The 25,157-nt window shown below is 47.0% G+C and overlaps 1 protein-coding gene across 1 annotated transcript in view; it reads right to left on the bottom strand.

Annotated features, from left to right (window-relative positions):
* The window catches only part of usp18 (ubiquitin specific peptidase 18), an 80,995-nt gene that overhangs the window by 4,140 nt on the left and 51,698 nt on the right, over nt 1–25,157 (bottom strand). The window contains exons 9-11 of the mRNA XM_043716262.2: nt 24,670–24,846; nt 9,518–9,649; nt 4,553–4,602 (exon numbers count right to left, since the gene is read on the bottom strand). Coding sequence (XP_043572197.2) covers nt 4,553–4,602; nt 9,518–9,649; nt 24,670–24,846 — 359 coding nt within the window. The remainder of the gene's footprint in view (nt 1–4,552; nt 4,603–9,517; nt 9,650–24,669; nt 24,847–25,157) is intronic.

Raw genomic sequence — 25,157 nt, 5'->3', positions numbered from 1 at the left:
GTCTCACAGATGAGTCAAGCAACAGCTTCACATAATTATACTGTCAGAATCATACCTTAGAGACAATGTCCCAGATACCACCATCACTATCCCTGGACATGTCTGGTCCCACTGTAATAGCACAGTGGTATACAGTTGGAATGGAGTTGCCCTGGGAGTCCTCAACATTGAATTCAGACCCCATGAAGTCTTATGGGCAAGGAAACTTCCTGCTGATTACCATGTACTGACCTTTCTCAGCTGATGAATCAGTACTCCTCCATGTTAAACTCAGAGGAAGCACTGAAGGTTGCAAGGACACAAAATGCCTTCTGGGTGCAGAATTTCAATGAGGCTCAGCAGCAGCATTACTGATCGAGCTGATCAGGTCTTAAAGGGTATAGCTACTAGACTGGATCTACAGCAGGTGGTGAGGGAACCAACAAGAGGGGAAAACATACTTGGCCTCATCCTCACCAATCTGCCAGCATCTGTCCATGACAGTATCGGTAAGAGTGACCACCGCACATTTCTTGTGGTTATGAAGTCCCGCCTTTACACTGAGAATAACATCCGTGTTGTGTGGCACTACCACTGTGCTAAATGGGACTGACTTCGAACAGATGTAGCAACTGGGCATCCATGTGGTGCCGTGGGCCAATAGCAACAGAATTATAGTCCTGCACAATCTGTAACCTCATGGCCTGGCATATCTCCCACCAATCATTACCATTAAGCCAGGGGATCAACTCCGGTTCAATGGCGAGTGCAGGAGGGCATGTCAGGAGCAGCACTGGCCATACCTAAAAATGAGCTGACAATCTGGTGAAGCTAACAAACAGGAGTACTTCTGTGCCAAACAGCACAAGCAGCAAGTGCTGAACAGAACTAAGTGAGCCCACAACCAACACACCAGATTGAAGTTCTGCAGTCGTGAATTGCAGTTGACAATTAAGCAACTCACAGGAGGAGGAGGCTGCACAAATATCCCCATCCTCAGTGATGAAAGAGCCCAGCACACCAGTGCAAAAGAGAAGGCTGAAGCATTCGCAGCAATCTTCAGCCAGAAGTACTGAGTGGATGATCCATTACAACTCCTCCAATGGTCCCCAGTATCACAGATACCAGTCTCCAACCAATTAGATTCATACCACATGATATCAAGAAAAAGTTGGAGATATTGAATACTGCAAAGGCTAGAGGCACTGACAACATTCTGGCAATAGTACTGAAGACTTGTGCTCCAGAACTTGCCACAGCCTTAGCCAGGCTCTTCCAGTTACAACAATGGCACCTACCTGACAATGTAGAAAATTTGCACAAAAATCTGTACAATTGCAACCCAGCCAATTATCCCATCAGTCTACTCTCAATCATCAGGTAAGTGATGGAAGGTGTCAGTAACAGTGCTACAAGCAGCACCTGCTCAGCAATAACCTGCTCAGCTAGGCCCAGTTTGAGTTCCACCAGGGCCACTCAGCTCCTGACCTCATTACAGCCTTGGTTCAAACATGGACAAAAGAGCTGAATTCCAGTGAGGAGGTGAGAGTGACAGCCCTTGACATCAAGACTGCATTCGACCGAGTGTGATTCAAAGATCCCTAGCAAAACTGGAATCAATGGGTATCAGGCAGCAAACTCTCTCCTAGTTGGAGTCATACCTGTCACATAGGAAGATGGTTGTGGTTGTTGGAGGTCAGTCGTCTCAGCTCCAGGACATCTCTATAGGAGTTCCTCAGGGCAGTGAGCTAACTGGGCTGGTAACATTGTGGGTGTGGGTGACCCTTCAGCTGTCAGCTTACAGTCCATCAGGGAATATTTTAAAAGAAATACAGTCTTTAAAAATGTATCATCTATTCATGTCTTTCCCAGCATGACATCCTGTTTATTCCCCGCGCCCCTAACATCCATTTCTGAATGTAACCTGTTCAGGTGAATGGGCAGGGAGTGTGGTAGAGATTTTGACACAATTAGCGTCCTATGATTTTTTTTCTAATTCACTGTTGGGATGTGGCCAGCATTTATTTGCACTTGAGAAGGTGGCGGTGAGCTGCTTCTTGAACAGCTGCAGTCCACCTGCAATGGGTTGACCTGCCACATTAAGGAGGGAATTCCAGGATGGGCCCATCATCTTCAGGTGCTTCATTAATGACTGTCGCTCCATCAAAAGTTCAGAAGTGGGGATATTCGCTGATGATTGCACGGTGTTCAGCACCATTCGCGACCATCAGTTCATGTTCAAATGCAAGAAGATCTGGCAAGGGCTGACAACTGACAAGTAACATTCATGCCACAAAAATGCCAGGCTATGACCATCTCCAATAAGAGATAATCTGACCACCACCTCTTAACATTCAATGGTGTTACTATCACTGAATTCTCCCACTATCAATATCCTGGAGATTACCATTGATCAGAACCCCAAATGGACTCACAAGTAAACACAGTGGCTACAAGAGCAGGTCATAGGTTAGGAATCCTGCTATAAGTAATTCACCTCCTGACTCCCCAAAGTCTATTAACAAGGCACATGTCAGGAGTGTGATGGAATACTCCCCATTTTCCTGGATGAGTGCAGCTACAGCAACACTCAAGAAGCTTGACATCATCTAGGACAAAGCAGCTGCTTTTTGGCATGACACCCACAAGCATCCACTCCCACCACCACCAACTCTCAGTACCAGCAGTGTGCACTATCTACAAGATGCACTGCAGAAATTCACCAAAGAGCCTCAGACAGCACTTTCCAAACCCACAACTACTTCCATTTAGAAAGTCAAGAGCTGCAAATGAATGGGAACACAAACATCTGCAAGTTCCCCTCCAAGCCACTCCCCATCCTGACTTGGAAACATATTGCCAGTTCTTCACTGTCATGGGTCAAAATCCTGGAATTCCCTCCTTAATGTGGCAGGTCAACCCACTGCAGGTGGACTGCAGCTGTTCAAGAAGCAGCTCACCACCACCTTCTCAAGTGCAAATAAATGCTGGCCACATCCCAACAGTGAATTAGAAAAATAATCATAGGACACTAATTGTGTCAAAATCTCTACCACACTCCCTGCCCATTCACCTGAACAGGTTACATTCAGATATAGATGTTAGGGGCGCGGGGAATAAACAGGATGTCATGCTGGGAAAGACATGAATAGATGATACATTTTTAAAGATTGTATTTCTTTTAAAATATTCCCTGATGGACTGTAAGCTGACAGCTGAAGGGTCACTCACATTTTGCAATGTTACCAGCCCAGTTAGCTTACTAGACACAAACAGGCAAATCAATTCTGTTCAGAAAAGGCAATGGAATGCACCAGGGAATAGCTGTTTTCCTCAGCACTTCCTTTGTTGTAAAAGGCTCAATGTAAATTCCCTTTCTGTTTACAAAGGACACATCCTTGTGTGTGAATATGTGTCACTTCTAGTAAGTATATGAGCCCAGATGATCTTCTTAAATTGGTGGTTCGTGTAAATCCAGGCACATTCAGGATCGATTAGCAAGTGTCCAGTAGCAGAACATTGGTCATGACGTTCTGCATTATCCAAGCACAGGCCTGTTGCGTATGGTCAGTTCTGTATGTTGGGAACCACTCAAAGGACATAGTGTTTGATAGGATCTGCCAGTCACTGAGGTGTACAACCTACATACCTGCCATCACACAGCACTGAAACACACACACTACTTCACTCAATGGCGTGTCACTGTTTTGCATGACAGCAGCAACATGTTTGTGAAGAATTCCACTCTTGTAGTTCAAATGAAAACCCATCATTTGTTTTTCCCTGTGTGTCAGTGGTCATTCATCTTAAGATTGAAACTGCCCTCAGGTTTTAAAATCCTTTTAGCCAAAAACTACTGGAGAAACCAGGCAATCTACAGCAAGAACAGCAATAAAAGGCTGTGTCATCTTTTACTTTCAAGTTTTGAGGCATCTTTCCTTCTCTCCTGTAGCCTCCCCAAAAGTTCTGATTGCACCTGTGAGAAGTTGGACCTCAGCTTACAGCAGTCATTAGGGCCTATCAGCATGACCTGACAAACAGCCTTTACTTTAAAGGGAATCTGCAGCTAATTCAAATGAAACTCCATCCAGCTGAACTTCAGTCCCAGAGAGAGAGCAGCTCACTCCTTTATTCAACTCTCAGAGTTTTTTTTGAACTACTCATGAATCTGTTTAATATTTGTAAAACTGCAATATTATCTTTAATTGTATTGTTCTTGAGTGTGATTAATGCACTGCTGGGTCAGTGTTGATAAATAAATAATATTTCTCGTTTTTGATCTTAGATCTGGTGATCTAAGCTAAACACATACTAATAGGTGATTTGGAACATGCCTTAAACAACATTAAAAAAGGGAAAGGGAATGGGGGAGAGAGGTGACTTGTTCAGTCTCTCTCTGTGTCTCTCATAATCCTGCCTGTAACATGGGCAAGTTCCTGTCAAATATGGAACCTGTATCTGGGTCAAGAATGAGCAGCCAACAATTCTTCCCTTGGATTGCAGCCTGTTTATTGTTCAGGACAATCAACAATCAGGAGTCAAGAGCTTCAGTTCAGGTAAAGAAAATACTCACCACATGGAGCCATGGCCCCCAAAGGTCGATGTAACATCCATCCAATTCGCCTGTTAATGAAACAAACCACAATGGCATTACAAGCTTATGTATCACATAGTGTCATCGAGTCATAGAGATTACAGCATGGAAACAGACCCTTTGGTCCAACTTGTCCATGCCAACCAGATATCGTAACCTAATCTAGTCCCATTTGCCAGCACTTTGCCCATATCCCTCTGAACCCTTCCCATTCATATACCCATCCAGATGCCTTTTCAAAGCTGTAATTGTACCAGCCTCCACTACTTCCTCTGGCAGCTCATTCCACACATGCACCACCCTCTGTGTGAAACTGTTGCCCCTTAGGTCCCGTTTATATCTTTCCCCTCTCACTATGAATCTATGCTCTCTAGTTCTGGACTCTCCCACCCTGGGGAAAAGACCTTGCCTATTTATCCTATCTGTGCCCCTCATGATTTTATAAATGTCTATAAGGTCACCCCTCAGCCTCTGATGCTCCAGGGAAAACAGCCCCAGCCTATTCAGCCTCTCCCTATAGCTCAAATCCTCCAACCCTGGCAACATCCTTGTAGATCTTTTCTGAACCCTTTCAAGTTTCACATCATCCTCTACTGCACCTGTCTTGGGAGAATGTCTATCACATCCCATAGAGTAGAGAAAAATTAAGAAGGAACTTAAATGTGGAATTAGTGAGTGGGGAGCATATATCACAAATCACACATGCATTTCAGGGAACGCACAGCAAGGGCCTTGCACTTATGTGGCAGTAATATATATCACAAGTCATAAACCCATCCAAGATACAAATATATCACAGGTCATGAACTGAAGGGTTCTAGCACTCTGGGCGAAGGACTACCCCACAACCAGACTGAGCCAAAACTTCTCATCCTGAATTACCCAGTGACATTTTCAGGTTTCAGACTGGGCAGGACAATTGGGACTAGGTTGTTGTCACATTGGACGGCCTTGCTGGCATGGTGAAAATAGTGGACAAGCTCCCAAACTGGGAACTTTCGATTGTTGCTTGGGCAGTAAAGGGTTTGGATGGTGATTTGTCTGTTCATGGTTCACAGAGGCAGCTGGCCATTGAAATCACCAGAAACAGTGTAAACACCCCCAGGACAGCCCTTGAGGAGAATAGAGAAATTGGGAAGGAACTTAAATATGGAATTAGGAAGGCTAAAAGGGGCCATGAAATGTCATTAGCAAGGAGACTCCCAAGGCTTTTAATGCATATATTAGAAGAAAGAAGATAGCAAGGGGAAGAGTCTGTCCACCCAAAGACAAAGGAGGTAAGAGATGTGTGGAGCTACAGGAAGTGGGAGAGATCCTTAATGAGTACTTTGTATCAGTATTCACCAAGGAGAAGAACATGAGGGAGAACTAGCCATTTGGATACAGAACTGGCTCAAAGGTAGAAGACAGAGGGTGGTGGTGGAGGTTTGTTTTTCAGACTGGAGGCCTGCGACCAGTGGAGTGCCACAAGGATCGATGCTGGGCCCTCTGCTTTTGGTCATTTACATAAATGATTTGGATGTGAGCATAAGAGGTACAGTTAGTAAGTTTGCAGATGACACCAAAATTGGAGGTGTAGTGGACAGCGAAGAGGGCTACCTCAGATTACAACAAGATCTGGAGTTTAATTCCGATAAATGTGAGGTGCTGCATTTTGGGAAAGCAAATCTTAGCAGGATTTATACACTTAATGGTATGGTCCTAGGGAGTGTTGCTGAACAAAGAGACCTTGGAGTACAGGTTCATAGCCCCTTGAAAGTGGAGTCGCAGGTAGATACGATAGTGAAGAAGGCGTTTGGTATGCTTTCCTTTATTGGTCAGAGTATTGAGTACAGGAGTATGTTGGTTATGTTGCGGCTGTACAGGACATTGGTTAGGCCACTGTTGGAATATTGCATGCAATTCTGGTCTCCTTCCTATCGGAAAGATGTTGTGAAACTTGAAAGGGTTCAGAAAAGATTTACAAGGATGTTGCCAGGGTTGGAGGATTTGTGCTATAGGGAGAGGCTGAACAGGCTGGGGCTGTTTTCCCTGGAGTGTCGGAGGCTGAGGGGTGACCTTATAGAGGTTTACAAAATTATGAGGGGCATGGATAGGATAAATAGACAAAGTCTTTTCGTTGGTATCGGGGAGTCCAGAAATAGAGGGCATAGGTTTAAGGTGAGAGGGGAAAGATATAAAAGAGACCTAAGGGGCAACTTTTTCACGCAGAGAGTGGTACGTGTATGGAATGAGCTGCCAGAGGAAGTGGTGAAGGCTGGTACAATAGCAACATTTAAGAGGCATTTGGATGGGTATATGAATAGGAAGGGTTTGGAAGGATATGGGCCGGGTGCTGGCAGGTGGGACTAGATTGGTTTGGGATATCTGGTCGGCATGGATAGGTTGGATCGAAGGGTCTGTTTCCATGCTGTACATCCCTGTGACTCTATGACTGATGTTGAGGTCAGTGATGAGTGTGTGAATACTCTAGAGAATGTCAATATATTGAAGGAGGAACTTTTGGGTATTCTAAATTGCATTAAGGTAGACAAGTCCCCAGGGCCAGATGAGATCAATCCCAGGTCACTGCGAGAGCCAAGGGAAGAAATAACTGGAGCATTAACCGGTGTCTTCACATTCTCTTTGACCACAGGTGGGATTCCAGAGGATTGGATTAGCCAATGTTTAAGAAAGGAAGCAGAGAAATGCAGGAAATTATAAGCCAGTGAGTGTGATGTCTGTGATGGGAAAGCTCTTGGAGAAGATACTGAGGGACAAGATATATGCACATCTGGAAGTAAATGGATTAATTAGTGACAGTTTTGTAAAAGGTCCTGTCTTACCAACCTGATTGAATTTTTTGAAGATATGATAAAGATAGTTGTTGAGGGAAGGGCTGTGGATGTAGTTTATGTGGACTTTAGTAAGGCATCTGATGAAGTCCACATAGCAGATTAGTACAAAAACTAAAATTACATTGGATTCAGGGTAGGCTGGCTAGATGAATACAAAATTGGCTTGGTCATAGAAGACAGAGGGTAGCAGTAGAAGGCTGTTTTCAAAATGTTCGCTGGTAACTGTGGGGTTCCACAGGGATCAGTCTTAGGTCCTCTGTTTTTTGTAGTATATATAAATGATCTAGAGGAAAACATAATTTGCAGATGACACGAAGATTGGTAGAGTTGCTGATAGTGCTGATGAATATAAAAGGGTACAATAGGATATAGATAGATTGGCAATTTGGGTACAGAAAGGCAGTCGGAGTTTAATAGAGAAATGTGAGGTGATGCATTTTAGAGGATCAAATTTAGGTTGAATTACACTGTAAATGGCAGAATTCTTAGGAACACTAACATACAGATGGATCTGGGTGTGCAGATTCCACAGTTCCTTAAAAATGGCAACACTGGTAGCCAAGGTGATTAAGAAGGCATATGGCATGCTTGCCTTCCTCAGCCGGGCCTTGGAATACAAGAGTGAGAAAACGATGTTGCAGCTATATAAAACCTTTGTTAGGCCGCAGTTTGAGTACTGTGTGCAGTTTTGGTCGCCACATTCCCAGAAGGCCAAGGAAGCTTTGGAGAGAGTGCAGAGAAGGGTCACCAGGATGTTGCCTGGTCTTGAGAACATTGGCTATGAGCAAAGGTTAAAAAGGCTTGGACTGTTTTCACTGGAAAGGTGGCAGCTGAGAAGAGACCTGATTGAGATCTACATAATTTTGAGAGGCAGGGATTAGAAGGGTAGTTTGAGGCTTTTTCCCAGGGTTGAAGTTTCAATTACCAGGGGGAATAGGTTCAAGGTGATACAGAGTAAAGCTCTTTGCTCCTTCTATTAAACTCTGTACTGTCCCCATCATACAGTCCCAGGACAGGGACAGCACGGAGTTAGATACAGAGTAAAGCTCCCTTAGCACTGATCCTATCAAGCACTCCCAAGGCAAGGACAGCATGAAGTTAGATACAGAGTAAAGCTACCTCTACACTGTCCCAATCAAACTCTCCCAGGCCAGGGTCAGCACGGGTGGGGGGGGGGGGGGGGGGGGGGGGGTCAGACACAGAATAAAGCTCCGATGGCATTGACCCCAACAAACACTCCAGGACAGGGTCAGCACAGGGTTAGGAACAGAGTCAAACTCCCTCTATATTTTCTCCATCAAACCCTCCCAAGGCCAGGTACAATATGGGGTTAGATGTAAGAGCAGCAGTCAACCAACGTTGGCATCGATGTTCCTCTGGCACTGCCAATCCCGCCCCTACAAGGATCAAGGGTTTCATGCTCTTTTGGATTTTTTTTGACCATCTATTTCTCAATGGGTGATGCAGAGATGGTGAACACCACCTACAGTCAGTGTGCTCAGAAAGTGATTAAAGCTCTGGACAAGATTTGTGGGCGGCACGGTGGCACTGTGGTTAGCACTGCTGCCTCACAGCGCCAGAGACCCGGGTTCAATTCCCGCCTCAGGCGACTGACTGTGTGGAGTTTGCACATTCTCCCCGTGTCTGCGTGGGTTTCCTCCAGGTGCTCCGGTTTCCTCCCACAGTCCAAAGATGTGCAGGTCAGGTGAATTGGCCATGCTAAATTGCCCGTAGTGTTAGGTAAGGGGTGGATGTAGGGGTATGGGTGGGTTGCGCTTCGGCGGGGCAGTGTGGACTTGTTGGGCCGAAGGGCCTGTTTCCACACTGTAAGTAATCTAATCTAATCTAATCTTCATTAATGGCAACATTTACTTCATGTTAAATCTTCTCAGACTTTGGCAAATTACTTCCAAGCCAAATAATGAGAATTAAATATACACCCTGCACAAAACAGCGAGTGATCCAGGAAAGCTCATGGAAACATTTCGTTTGAAGGTATTAGGTACTAACTCACAACACGATCACAGTCCCTATATAAAACTGGTTGGTTTTAATGTCTGCTTTTCCCCCCATGCCTGCTCTCTCTCTGGATCAGAGTAACTCTTACCCGTGACACAGAGGAATCATCCAGTTTATACCACATGGAGTCTTTGAAGGATTTCACATATGCAATATAATGTCCAAATAATGCACTCCCAATGTGGACCAGCACCGCGTAAAGCTGGTAGTTCCAAGATTCCTGTGGAAACAAGATACATCAACATAAGAGAAGTCTTGGCCTGCCCGTCGTAGCTCCTCTGACATTCATTTAAATCAAAACCTCTTTCCTACATCAAGTGAACTTTCTCAAACTATCAGAGCCCAAAAACCCCATCAGTCTAAGTCTTAAACTATTTCCTCCCAGCTTTGTATTGACCCTAATTAATATAGATAGGAAGTGACCAAGCCCCCACCTTCTGATACAGTACAAAGTACAGCTGACTAACCTGAAAACAACGTGTTTATTCTGAGCTCTGCCTTTTAACCAATCCTCTATCCATGCTAATTCCTCAATCTCATGATTAAACTCACATGTCTAAAATAAACATACAGGGCCTTGGCACTCTTGTGATGCAGTGGTAGTGTCTGTACCTCTGGACAAGGGAAGCTGGTGTCAAGTCCTATCTGCTTCAGAGGTGGTGCATTAACATCTCGGAGCAGTTGATTAAAAATATCTAAACCTGCAGGGCTCTGGGCCAAACAATCCAGAATGAGCCTGCAGACATATTGCTAGAGAGAGCTAGGAGAGGCTCAATGAGTGAAGTAGCTTTTCTCTGATCTTGAAAAACACCCAGCCCAGTCTGCTCAACCCTACCCAAAGCCAGTCTGCCACCCCCATGCTAGGCCATTCTGCCCCCACTCACCATAGCCCATTCTGCCTACTGTCACCCTATGCCATTCTGCCTACCCTCACCCTGGGCCAGTCTGCCACCCTCACCCTAGGTCATTCTGCCCACCCTCACCCTAAGCCATTCTCCTACCTTCACCCTAGGCCATTCTGCCCACTCTCACCTTAGATAGACAGGCAGGAGGCTGGGAAGAACCCAGCAAGCCAGGCAGCATCAGGAGATGGAGAAGTTGACGTTTTGGGTGTAATCCTTCTTCAGGCCTGCAAACTCACCATCCTAGACCTTACTTCCTTGACCCATCCTATGCCAGCCTGTCTAGCTTTGCTGTGGGCCAGAGTTCCCACCATCACTCGAGGCCTTCCTGCCTAACTATCCCAAGGCTTGACTGCCCACCCTTATTCAAGGTCAAACTTCTGATTGTCCCCTTTCCAGACGAGGGCACTCTTTCCAAGATCTGCCCCTTCCTTGGATGCTTCCTCATCTCTGGCCTCTCCCTGTTTCTTTGAAGAGAAAATGAGGTCTGCAGATGCTGGAGATCAGAGATGGAAATGTGTTGCTGGAGAAGCGCAGCAGGTCAGGCAGCATCTAGGGAACAGGAGAATCGACGTTTCGGGCATTAGCCCTTCTTCAGGAATGAGGAAAGTTTGTCCAGCAGGCTAAGATAAAAGGTAGGGAGGAGGGACTTGGGGGAGGGGCGTCGGAAATGTGATAGGTGGAAAGAGGTCAAGGTGAGGGTGATAGGTCAGACTGAGGTGGGGGCGGAGAGGTCGGGAAGAAGATTGCAGGTTAGGGAGGCGGTGCTGAATTTGATGGATTTGACTGAGACAGGCTGGGGGGAGGGGAAATGAGGAAACTAGTGAAATCCGAGTTCATCCCTTGTGGTTGGAGGGTTCCTAGCCGGAAGATGAGGCGTTCTTCCTCCAACCGTCGTTTCGCTGTGGTCTGACGATGGAGGAGTCCAAAGACCTGCATATCCTTGGTGGAGTGGGAGGGGAAATTGAAATGTTGAGCTACAGTGGGTGGTTGGGTTGGTTGGTCCGGGTGACCCAGAGGTGTTCTCTGAAACGCTCCGCAAGTAGGCGGCCTGTCTCCCCAATATAGAGGAGGCCACATCGGGTACAGAGGATGCAATAGATGATATGTGTGGAGGTACAGGTGAATCTGTGGCGGATATGGAAGTTTCCTTTGGGCCTTTGGAGGGAGGTGAGAGGGGAGGTGTGGGCGCAAGTTTTGCACCTCCTGAGGTTGCAGGGGAAGGTGCCGGGAGTGGAGGTTGGGTTGGTGTGGGGTGTGGATCTGACGAGGGAGTCACGGAGGGAGTGGTCTTTACGGAATGCTGATAGGGGAGGGGAGGGAAATATATCCTTGGTGGTGGGGTCCGTTTGGAGGTGGCGGAAATGACGGCGGATGATGCGCTGTACATGGAGGTTAGTGGGGTGGTAGGTGAGGACCAGTGGGGTTCTGTCCTGGTGGCGGTTGGAGGGGCGGGGTTCAAGGGCGGAGGGTCGGGAAGTGGAAGAGATGTGGTGGAGGGCATCGTCGATCACGTCGGGGGGGAAATTGCGGTCCTTGAAGAAGGAGGCCATCTGGGATGTGCATTTTTGGAACTGGTCCTCCTGGGAGCAGATGCGGCGGAGTCGAAGGAATTGGGAGAATGGGATGGCGTTTTTGCAGGGGGCAGGATGGGAGGAGGTGTAGTCCAAGTAGCTGTGGGAGTCGGTCGGTTTGTAGTAGATGTCCGTGTTGATTCGGTCGCCTGAGATGGAAATAGAAAGGTCGAGGAAGGGGAGGGAGGAGTCCGAGACTGTCCAGGTGAATTTGAGGTCGGGGTGGAAGGTGTTGGTGAAGTGGATGAACTGTTCCACCTCCTCGTGGGAGCACGAGGCGGCGCCGATACAGTCATCGATGTAGCGGAGGAAAAGGTGGGGGGTGGGGCCAGTGTAGTTGCGGAAGATGGACTGTTCCACATATCCTACGAAGAGGCAGGCATAGCTGGGGCCCATGCGGGTGCCCATGGCTACTCCTTTTGTTTGGAGGAAGTGGGAGGATTGGAAAGAGAAGTTGTTCAGGGTGAGGACCAGTTCAGTCAGTCGAAGGAGGGTGTCAGTGGAAGGGTACTGGTCGGTACGGCGGGAAAGGAAGAAGCGGAGGGCTTTGAGTCCTTCGTGATGGGGGATGGAGGTGTACAGGGACTGGATGTCCATGGTGAAAATAAGGCGTTGGGGACCGGGGAAGTGAAAATCATGGAGCAGGTGGAGGGCATGGGTGGTGTCCCGAACGTAGGTGGGGAGTTCTTGGACTAATGGGGACAGGACCGTGTCGAGGTATGCGGAGATGGGTTCGGTGGGGCAGGAGCAGGCGGAGACAATGGGTCGGCCGGGGCAGTCAGGTTTGTGGATTTTGGGCAGGAGGTAGAAGCGGGCGGTGCGGGGTTGTGGGACTATGAGGTTGGAGGCGGTGGATGGGAGATCCCCCGAGGTGATGAGTCTTTACGGAATGCTGACGACCCCTTCTCCCGCCTCCAACACACCCCATCCACCTGGACACCCCGTGCTGGCCTCCTACCTGCCCTCGACCTGTTCATATCCAACTGCCGCCGCGATATTAACCGCCACCTGAACTCCCACACCCCTCTCACCTGACTGCCCCTCCACCTGCTCCATGATTTTCGCTTCCCCGGTCCCCAACGCCTCATCTTCACCATGGACATCCAGTCCCTGTACACCTCCATCCCCCATCACGAAGGACTCAAAGCACTCCGCTTCTTCCTTTCCCGCCGTACCGACCAGTACCCTTCCACTGACACCCTCCTTCGACTGACTGAACTGGTCCTCACCCTGAACAACTTCTCTTTCCAATCCTCCCACTTCCTCCAAACGAAAGGAGTAGCCATGGGCACCCGCATGGGCCCCAGCTATGCCTGCCTCTTCGTAGGATATGTGGAACAATCCATCTTCCGCAACTACACTGGCCCCACCCCCCACCTTTTCCTCCGCTACATCGATGACTGTATCGGCGCCGCCTCGTGCTCCCACGAGGAGGTGGAACAGTTCATCCACTTCACCAACACCTTCCACCCCGACCTCAAATTCACCTGGACAGTCTCAGATTCCTCCCTCCCCTTCCTCGACCTTTCTATTTCCATCTCAGGCGACCGAATCAACACGGACATCTACTACAAACCAACCGACTCCCACACATCTACTACAAACCGACCGACTCCCACAGCTACCTGGACTACACCTCCTCCCATCCTGCCCCCTGCAAAAACGCCATCCCATTCTCCCAATTCCTTCGACTCCGCCGCATCTGCTCCCAGGAGGACCAGTTCCAAAAATGCACATCCCAGATGGCCTCCTTCTTCAAGGACCGCAATTTCCCCCCCGACGTGATCGACGATGCCCTCCACCGCATCTCCTCCACTTCCCGATCCTCCGCCCTTGAACCCCGCCCCTCCAACCGCCACCAGGACAGAACCCCACTGGTCCTCACCTACCACCCCACTAACCTCCATGTACAGCGCATCATCCGCCGTCATTTCCGCCACCTCCAAACGGACCCCACCACCAAGGATATATTTCCCTCCCCTCCCCTATCAGCATTCCATAAAGACCACTCCCTCCGTGACTCCCTCGTCAGATCCACACCCCCCACCAACCCAACCTCCACTCCCGGCACCTTCCCCTGCAACCGCAGGAGGTGCAAGACTTGCGCCCACACCTCCCCTCTCACCTCCCTCCAAGGCCCCAAAGGAAACTTCCATATCTGCCACAGATTCACCTGCACCTCCACACATATCATCTATTGCATCCTCTGTACCCGATGTGGCCTCCTCTATATTGGGGAGACAGGCCGCCTACTTGCGGAGCGTTTCAGAGAACACCTCTGGGACACCTGGACCAACCAACCCAACCACCCTGTAGCTCAACATTTCAATTCCCCCTCCCACTCCACCAAGGATATGCAGGTCTTTGGACTCCTCCATCGTCAGACCACAGCGAAACGACGGTTGGAGGAAGAACGCCTCATCTTCCGGCTAGGAACCCTCCAACCACAAGGGATGAACTCGGATTTCACCAGTTTCCTCATTTCCCCTCCCCCCAGCCTGTCTCAGTCAAATCCATCAAATTCAGCACCGCCTCCCTAACCTGCAATCTTCTTCCCGACCTCTCCGCCCCCACCTCAGTCTGACCTATCACCCTCACCTTGACCTCTTTCCACCTATCACATTTCCGACGCCCCTCCCCCAAGTCCCTCCTCCCTATCTTTTATCTTAGCCTGCTGGACAAACTTTCCTCATTCCTGAAGAAGGGCTAATGCCCGAAACGTCGATTCTCCTGTTCCCTAGATGCTGCCTGACCTGCTGCGCTTTTCCAGCAACACATTTCCATCTCTCCCTGTTTCCCACAGCATTCTTTCAGCCACACGGCTAAACCTTCAAGATGTTTGAAAGTGTTTGAACAATAAAAGGAGAGAGGGCCTGAGAGGAAGAGGGGGAGCCAGGACTGAGCATTCAACTCTGTTCCAAAGGCACTCTAGAAACAGAAGAGCAGACGTTTAGGCAAACATCAGAGAAGTGTAAATGTAATAGGGTCGTGACAATCAGGGATTTCAACTTCCACAACATTAACTGGGGTAATCAAAGTGTGAAAAGGAGCAAATTCTTAAAATGCAGCCAGGATAGTTTGTTAAAACCAGTACATAGAAGGCTGTAACATGAGATGGGTGAGGCTCAGCTTAATTTTATAACAAAGCAGGCAAAGGGGTTGAAGTATCAGCGGGGAACCATTCTGCAGACAGTGATCATATTTCAATAGATTCAAGACTGTTCCCGAAAAGGACAAAAATGAACCTGAACTCAAAGTTCTCAACTTGGGAAAGGCTGATTTTAATCAGATCAGATATGATTTGGTCAGAGTGGACTAGGAGCAGGTACTTTCCAGTAAATCTGCACTGGGATGCATTGAAAAAGGGAATATGGAGAGGACAGGACCAACATGATCCAATAAAGAAAAAGGACAGGTCCATCAAATCCTACAAGCTCTGAATATTGAAGGATATACAGCATTGCATTAAGATTAAAAGTGAACTTATGACAGATATCAAGGGCTCAGATCTGTAGAGCCCCTTGAAAGTGTATAGAATATCCAAAACAGAACTTACAAAAGGGAGATAGAACTAAAAGGCAATATGAAGGGATAATAACAGGTAAAATAAAAGAAAATCATAAGTCGTTTTACAGGTACATTACGGGTAAAAGGATAATTGGGAAAATAGCTGAGCCTATTAAGGATCAAAGTCTGTGAGAAGATTTGTAGCTCGGGTGCTCGTTGTTGTGGTTCTGTTCGCCGAGCTGGGAATTTGTGTTGCAGACGTTTCGTCCCCTGTCTAGGTGACATCCTCAGTGCTTGGGAGCCTCCTGTGAAGCGCTTCTGTGATGTTTCCTCCGGCATTTATAGTGATTTGTACCTGCCGCTTCCGGTTGTCAGTTCTAGCTGTCCGCTGCAGTGGTCGGTATATTGAGTCCAGGTCGATGTGCTAGAGAAACAATAGCCAACCTGCTGGACATACAGGACAGACAACAAGACGGGGAACCTATCAACAAAGACGGCATACTCAAACTACTGGACCTGTGCCTCACAACACACTCCACATTCAACAACCAAATATATGAACAAATCAACGGCACACCCATGGGCACACCCATCTCGGGACTCATAGCAGAAGCAGTAATGCAAAGGTTAGAACAAACAGTCTTACCACAAATTCAACCCAAACTCTGGGTCAGATATGTGGATGACACCTTTGTAATCATTAAAAACACAGAAATAGAGAACACACACCGGATCATCAACGCCACACTCACAGGAATCCGATTCACTAGAGTGGAAGAAAAGGACAACCAACTCCCATTCCTAGACGTGATGGTACAGAGAACACCGAACGGAGAATTCACCACAAAGGTATACAGGAAAGCCACACACACAGACCAAGTCCTGAACTACGAAAGCAACCACCCTAACACACACAAAAGAAGTTGCATCAAGACACTGTTCAAAAAGGCCACAACACACTGCAGTACACCAGAACTACAAAAAGAGGAAGAAGAAAAAACGGGTACCCCCGCAATTTCATCAACAGATGCCTAAGGGAAAGACAACGGAACGAGGACATGCCACAACCCAAAGGACTAGCCACACTACCATACATCAAAAACATTTCTGAACTGACAGCCAGACTACTGCGACCACTAGGACTTATAACAGCACACAAACCAACAGCCACTCTCAGACAACAACTCACCAGAACGAAGGACCCGATACCTAGCATGAGCAAAACCAATGTAGTGTACAAAATCCCATGCAAGGACTGCACAAAACACTATATAGGACAAACAGGAAGACAGCTAACGATCCGCATCCATGAACACCAACTAGCCACGAAATGACACGACCAGCTATCCTTAGTAGCCACACACGCAGATGACAAGCAACTCAGATGAGTTCGACTGGGACAACACTACTATTATAGGACAAGCCAAACAGAGAACAGCCAGGGAATTCCTAGAGGCATGGCACTAATCCACAGATTCAATCAATAAGCACATCGACCTGGACCCAATATACCGACCACTGCAGCGGACAGCTGGAACTGACAACCGGAAACGGCAGATTCAAACCACTACAAATGCCGGAGGAAAGATCGCAGAAGCGCTTCACAGGAGGCTCCCAAGCACTGAGGATGTCACCTAGACAGGGGACGAAACGTCTGCAACACAAATTCCCAGCTCAGCGAACAGAACCATAACAACCTATTAAGGATCAAGTGGTAAATTTGTGTGTGGAGCCAGAGGATGTAGGCAGGGTTTGAAACGAATATTTTGTGCTGGTGTTCACTAGTGATAGAGATCAGAGCGAAGATCTATGATGTAATTAAAGAAATTATGAAAAACAACGAAGAGGTTCTGAGTGGCAGGCTTAAGAGTAGATACATCTTCAGGGTCTGATTAAATGTGTTCCAGATTGTTGAGTGAGACAAGGGGGAATAAGGGCGCTTGCAAAAATGTTCAATTCCCCTCTGATCATAGGAGAGTGCTGTCAATGTGGTACTCTTTTCAAGAACAGAGCAATGGATAAAGCAGAAACTAATAGCCGGTTAGTCTAGCCTCAGTGGAAGCGAAACTATTGGAAGCAATTCTGAGAGACAGAATTAATCTGCATTTCGAGAGGCAGGGATTAATTAAGAGCAATCAGCATGGCTTTGTTATAGGAACTAAACTTTTATAACAGATGACCAGTTGTGTCATAGAATAAAATCATAGAATCCCTATAGTACAGAAAGAAGCCGTTTGGCCCATCAAGTCCACTCCGACCCTCCGGAGACAATTCAACCCAGACCCAGAACTCCACCTTATCCCCATAACTCTGCATTTACCATGGCTACCCACCTAGCCTGCACACCCTAAACACTACAGACAAGTTAGCATGGCCAATCCGTCTAACCTGCTCATCTTTGGAATGTGGGAGATAGCTGGATCAACTGGGGGAAACCCAACAGATACAGGAGAACATGCAAACTTCACACAGACAGTCACCACTGGCTGGAATCCTGGGTCCCTTGAGCTGTGAGATAGCCATCCAAGCCGCTGTGCCACTCTGCTGCCTCATATAGATGAGGGCATTGCTTTTGGTGGTGTCTACTTGGATTTCAGAAAGGCTTTTGATAAGGTATTACATGGGAAACTGATAACAAAGCTAAGGGCCATGGGAACCAAGAAAATTTGACAAATTAGATCTCCAAATGGCTGAGTGTCAGGAAGCAGAGAGTGAAGGTTGAGAGGTGTATTTCTAACCAGAAGGCTGTGTCCAGTGGGGTCCCACAGGGGTCAGTGTTGGAGCCCTTGCTGTTTGTGGTTTATATAAATTATTTAGATTTGAATGTAAAAGGGTTGATCAGTAAGTTTGCAGATGATATAAAATTGGTGGGTTAGCAAACAGTGAGAAGGATAGCATTCAACTATCTGTATATACGACTAATCAGTGGCCAATGGAATTCAATCTGGATAAATGTGAAGTGATGCACTTGGGCAAGATGAAAAAGGAGAGGGAATACATGATGAACAGTAGGACTGTGGGAAGCACTGAGGATCAGAGGAACCTTGGTATCCATTCCACCGGTCCCTTAAGGTATCTGGACAAGTGGATAAAGTGGTGAAGAAGGAATATGGTATACTTTATTAGCAGAGGCAGAGAGTTTAAGAACAGAGGGGGTACACTGGAACTGTATAAAATGTTGGTTAGGCCACAGCTAGAGTATTGTGTGCAATTCTGGAATTCTCAGGGATGCGATTATACTGGAGAGGGTGCAGAAGAGATTTACCAGGATGTTGCCTGGGCTGGAGGGTTTCAGTTATGAAGAGAGATTGACAGACTGGGGTTGTTTTCCTCAGAGCAGAGAAGATTGAGAGGGAACATGGTTGAGATGTATAAAATGAGAGGCATAGATCAGATAGACAAGAAAAAAAACATTTCCCCTTTATGTATGGATCAATAACCAGGGACATCGATTTAAGGGAATGGGCAGGAGATTTAGAGATGAGAGGTAGAGGTTTTTCACCCAGAGGGTGGTGGGAATCTGGAACTCGCTATCTATAAGGGTGGTAGAAGTGGAAACCCTCAGCACTTAAGAAATATTTAGATGTGCACTCGCGATGCCAAGGGATACAAGACAATGTGCTGGGAAATGGGATTAGAATAGGTGGTTGTTTTTGACTGGTGCTGAAGGGTCTTTTTCTTTGCTGTACATCGACATGAGTCCAACTCAAATCCAGGTGACCGTAGAAAGAGTAAGTGCAGAGATGGAACAAAAAAATTTGTGAGAACTAAGATAAGTCCTGAGGATAGATGCTGAGGTAAGTCCTCACGAGAATAATGAATACAGTTTTAAAATGCAACTTTGTAATGTTTGAATTTTCAGTTTTAAAGTCTTCGGTTTATTTCTATATTAAGTTTAGTGTGGAGCTACATGAGGAAAGGGACTGTGGGGTACAGTTGAATGACTGTTCTGTTCCACAGGGGACCTCCAGGATTCTTCTCCTGGATAAGAAGACAAGCAAGAAATGTCCTCAGCTAAAAGAGCTGAGTCCCTGGCTATCTGAGCTGGAGCAGCAGCTGGACTGACTGCTGGACATTGTGAGGTTCAGTCACATTGATGCCACACTCCAGGGAGTGGTGGAAATGAATGCACCCAGAGAGGAAATGGATGAGCACCAGGCAGTCTGGAAGGTCCAAGCAGCCCACGTGCATCCCCTTCTCCAACTAGTCTTCAGTTTCAGGGGAGTTGGGACCTCTACAAACTAGGCAGGTTTAACCTCACCAAGGCTGCAACCAATATCTCTCCAAAGTAGTCTGGTTGTGCTGTTGGAAAGTAATGCAGAACGGGACACATGCAAAACCAGGTAAAGATTCAGAAGGAAGAGGACCAAAGGCTGGAAGTTTGCTAACAAGTTTGAAAGTCAGAGAAAATACAGGCTGCAAAACAGAGAACAGGTTTTTTCAGAGATCAGTGATAAACAAAAAACCTCTAGCAAGCCTAGTGAATAAGGCAGATAAATGGAGGGCTCAAAATGTGTTGCTGGAAAGGCGCAGCAGGTCAGGCAGCATCCAAGGAACAGGAGAATCGACGTTTCGGGCATGAGCCCTTCTTCAGGAATGAAGAAAAGCTTATGCCGAAACGTCGATTCTCCTGTTCCTTGGATGCTGCCTGACCTGCTGTGCTTTTCCAGCAACACATTTTCAGCTCTGATCTTCAGCATCTGCAGTCCTCACTTTCTCCCAGATAAATGGAGGGAACAGATAAGCTTTTTAGAGGATGGTGTGTGGCTTAAGGAGGGTCAGGAATGACAGCAGTATGTTCCTGTGAGCACAGCATTCTCAAACAGGATGCATCGGGGATAATAAGGAGGGAAGCATTGATTAAAGGAATAATCACAGCTAAGGTGGGATGAAGTGTAAAATGGAGCACCAAATGAGACACAACGAGTTCAACAGAGGATGATAAAGAGGAAAGTCACACTGTTCAAATTGAATTTTAGACCCTCAACCACCAGAGGGAGATGAAAAAACACATACATAAGCAGATTTCTGAAAAGTGCATAAACAAAGGGGCAAATAATAAACAACAATAAATAAATAATAGGATGGATTTCCATTCCGAATACTGACTGAAATAGGATGGGTTTCCATTATCCCAATACTGACTGAAATAGGATGGATTTCCATTATACGAATACTGACTGAAATAGGATGGATTTCCATTCCGAATACTGACTGAAATAGGATGGGTTTCCATTATCCCAATACCGACTGAAATAGGATGGGTTTCCATTATCCCAATATTGACTGAAATAGGATGGGTTTCCATTATCCCAACATTGACTGAAATGGGATGGGTTTCCATTATCCCAACACTGACTGAAATAGGATGGGTTTCCATTATCCCAATACTGACTGAAATAGGATGGGTTTCCATTATCCCAATATTGACTGAAATAGGATGGGTTTCCATTATCCCAACACTGACTGAAATAGGATGGGTTTCCATTATCCCAACACTGACTGAAATAGGATGGGTTTCCATTATCCCAATACTGACTGAAATAGGATGGGTTTCCATTATCCCAATACTGACTGAAATGGGATGGGTTTCCATTATCCCAACACTGACTGAAATAGGATGGATTTCCATTATCCCAATACTGACTGAAATAGGATGGGTTTCCATTATCCCAACACTGACTGAAATAGGATGGGTTTCCATTATCCCAACACTGACTGAAATAGGATGGGTTTCCATTATCCCAACATTGACTGAAATAGGATGGGTTTCCATTATCCCAATACTGACTGAAATAGGAGGGGTTTCTATTATCCCAACACTGACTGAAATAGGATGGGTTTCCATTATCCCAACACTGTCTGAAATAGGATGGGTTTCCATTATCCCAATACTGACTGAAATAGGATGGGTTTTCATTATCCCAACACTGACTGAAATAAAATCAGTGTAAAAACCAAGAGAGTCCAGAATGCCTTTTCTTTATTTACGCTTGGCTCATGTGCATCATTGGCTGGGCCAGCATTTGATGCCCAAGAGAAAGTGGTGGAGAGCTGCCCTCTTGAACCACTACAGTCCATGTGGTGTAGGTACACCCACAATACCCTTAGAAAGGCAGTTCCAGGATTTTGACCCAGCAACAGTGAAGGAGCGGCAATATATTTCCAAGTCAGGATGGTGAGGGGTTTGGAGAGGCACCTGCAGGCGATGGCATTCTCATGTATATGCTGCCTTGTCATTCGAGATGGAAGTGATTGTGGGTTTTGAAGGAGCCATCTAAGGATCTTTGATAAATTTCTGCAGTGCAGATAGTACACAATGCTGCTACTGAGCTTTGATGTTGGAGGGAGTGGATGCTTGTGGATGTAGTACCAATCAGGTAAGCTGCTTTGTCTTGGATGGTGTCAAGCATGAGAGCTTTTGGAGCTGCACCCGTCCAGGCAAGAGGGGAGTATTCCGTGTATTCCCAGCCTTTGACCTGCTCTTGGAGCCACTGTACATATATGGTGAATCTAATTGAGTTTCTGGTCAGTACTAACTCCTGGGATGTTGGTATGGAAAACTCAGTGATGATAACACCATTGAATGTCAAGGGGCAGTGGTTAGATTGTCTCTTGTTGAAGATGATCATTGCCTGGCATTTGTGTGACAGGAGTGTTACTTGCCACATGTCCAGATCTGAAGAAACGTCGATTCTCCTGCTCCCTGGATGCTGCCTGACCTGCTGTGCTTTTCCAGCAACACATTTTCAGCACATGTCCAGATCTTGCTGCATTTGGACATGAACTACTTTAGTATCTGAGGAGCTGTAAATGGTGCTTAACTTGTGCAATCATTGGTGAACATCCCCAAATCTGACCTTATGGTGGAGGAAATGTCATTGATGAAGCAGCTGAAGGCGCTGGGCCGCAGATACTACCCCTGAGGAACTCCTACAGAGATGTCCTGGAGCTGAGATGACTGACCTCTCACAACCAAAACCATCTTCCTAAGTCCCAGGTATGACTCCATCCAGAGGACTGTTTACCCCCGATACCCATGGCTTCCAGTGTATGCCAGAGAATCTTGATGTCAAGGTCTCACCTCACTCTCACCTCACCCATGGAATTCAGTTCTTTTGACCATGTTTGAACCAAGGCTGTAATGAGGCCAGGAGCTTTGGGGCCCTGGCAGAAACCAAACTGGGTGGTATTTGGACAAGTTGGATTTCTCCTGTTTTTATGTATAGGACATGTCTGAGCAATTTTCCACATTGTCAGGTGGCTGCTAGTGTTGTCACTGTACAGAAAGAGCTTGGTTTGGGGAGCAGCAAATTCTGGAGCACAAGTCTTCAGTGCTATTGCCAGAATGTTATCAGAGCCTATACCCTTTGCAGTATCCAGCGTCTCCAACTATTCCTTGATATCAAAAGAATGAATCAAGTTGGCAGAAGATTGGTATGTGTAATGCTGGGGACCACTGCAGGAGGCCGAGATGGATCACCCACTGCAAATACTTCAGCCTTATTTTTTGCACTGATGTGCAGGGCTCTTCCATCATTGAGGATGGGGATATTTGTGAAACCTTCTCCTCCACTGAGTTGTTAATTGTCCACCATCATTCACAACTGGATTTGGCAGGTCTGCAGAGCTTAAATCTGATCTGTTAGTTGTGGGATGCGTAGATGCTTATGCTGTTTGACATGCAAATAGTCCTATTTGCTAGCTTCATCAGGTTGACACCTCATTTTCATGTATGCCTAGTGCTGCTCATGGCATGACCTCCTGCACTCTCCATTGACCTCTCCCTGTCTTGATGGTAATTGTTGAACATGGAATATGCCAGGCCATATTGTGCTGGAATACAATTCTGCTGCTGTTGATGGCCCACAGCACCTCATGGATGCCCAGACTTGAGTTGCTAGATCTGTTCAAAGTCTGTCCCATTTAGCATAGTAATAACGATGGAGTTTATTCTCGGTGTGGAGGCGGGACTTCATTGCCACAAGGACTGTGCGGTGGTCACGCTTGCTGATACTGTCATGGTTTCAAGCTCATCTCGGCCCTGAGGTTCTGAACTTGCACCTGAACCGATTCCGAGTGCCCTCAGGATAGGTCAGGTGAGGTCAGGTATGTTCTTCCCTCTTGTTGTTTCCCTCTCCATCTGCTGCAGGCCCAGTCTAGGAGCCATGTCCTTTAGGACCTAACCAGCTTGAACAGTGGTGCTGCTGCCAAGCCACCCTCAGTGGTGGATATTGAAATCCCCCAGCATGTGCATGTTTTGCACTGTTTCCAACCTCAGTGCTTCCTCTAAATGTTGTTCAACATGGACGAGTACCGATTCATCAGCTGAGAGAGGACAGAATGCGGCAGGCTTCCTTGCCCATGTTTAACCTGAAGCCATAAGACTTCATGGACTCCCAGGGCAACTCCCTCACAACTGTATCCCACTGTGCCACCACCTCTGCTGGGTCTATCCTGCCTGTGGGACAGCACGGTGGCACAGTGGTTAGCACTGCTGCCTCACAGCGCCAGAAAGACCCGGGTTCAATTCCCGCCTCAGGCGACTGACTGTGTGGAGTTTGCACGTTCTCCCCGTGTCTGCGTGGGTTTCCTCCGGGTACTCCGGTTTCCTCCCACAGTCCAAAGATGTGCAGGTCAGGTGAATTGGCCATGCTAAATTCCCCGTAGTGTTAGGTAAGGGGTAAATGTAGGGGTATGGGTGGGTTGCGCTTCGGCGGGTCGGTGTGGACTTGTTGGGCCGAAGGGCCTGTTTCCACACTGTAATGTAATCTAAAATCTAATCTAATCTAATAAGCAGATGGTGATGGTGGTGTCTGGGATGTTTTCTGTAAGGTATGATTCCATGAGTATGATTATGTCAGATTGTTGTTTGATGAGTTTGTGAGACAGCTCTCCCAATGTCGGCACTAGCCCCCAGTGTTAGTAAGGAGGACTGTGCAGTGTCGACAGGGCTGTTTCTGCTGTTGCCTGTTCCAGTGCAGAGGTCGATGCCAGGTGAGCCGTCCAGTTTCATTCTTTGGGACTTTGTGGCAATTTATACAACCTGGTGGCTTGCTATGCCATTTCAAAGGGCAACCACATTGCTGTGGAGCTGGATTCACATGTCGACCAGACCTGGAAAGGATGGCAGATTTCCCTCCCTGAAGGACATTAGTGAGTTGAAAATGTAGTCAGGAGAACTGAGGCACTATACTAACAGATTATCTGACCAGATACTGGCGATAGGTTTCTAATATAATATACCAAGAGCTTACCTGGCCATTTCCACATGTCTGGCTTCTTTCTGAGACTGGAAACAACTTGAGGTTTAGGGTTTGGGGAAATGTCACTGAGTTGTACATCTTCGTGGTGAAACCATGTCGAACTGACAGAGCACAGAATCGATTCAGGTGCAGGTTCAGAACCTCAGGGACCGAGATGAGCTTGAAACTCTAAAAGCAGGAACCAAAGCACTGTGTTAGGAGTTGTGTAGGGCAGAAGGACCTAGCTACGATGGCACGGTGGCTCAGTGGTTAGCACTGCTGCCTCACAGCACCAGGGAGCCTGGTTCAATTCCTGCCTCGGGCGACTGTCTGTGTGAAGTTTGCACATTCTCTCCGTGTCTGCATGGGTTTCCTCCAGGTGCTCCGGTTTCCTCCCACAGTCCAAAGATGTGCAGGTCAGGTGAATTGGCCATGCTAAATTGCCCATAGTGTTAGGTGCATCAGTCAGGGTAAATATGGGGATTGGGTCTGGGTGGGTT

The sequence above is a fragment of the Chiloscyllium plagiosum genome, unplaced genomic scaffold (assembly GCF_037043375.1).
Source record: "Chiloscyllium plagiosum isolate Xiang-an unplaced genomic scaffold, Cpla_swu_hap1 HiC_scaffold_19, whole genome shotgun sequence".
Taxonomy (NCBI): domain Eukaryota; kingdom Metazoa; phylum Chordata; class Chondrichthyes; order Orectolobiformes; family Hemiscylliidae; genus Chiloscyllium; species Chiloscyllium plagiosum.
Note: the sequence above shows the minus strand (reverse complement) of the source record. Positions and strands in the feature narration are given on the sequence as shown.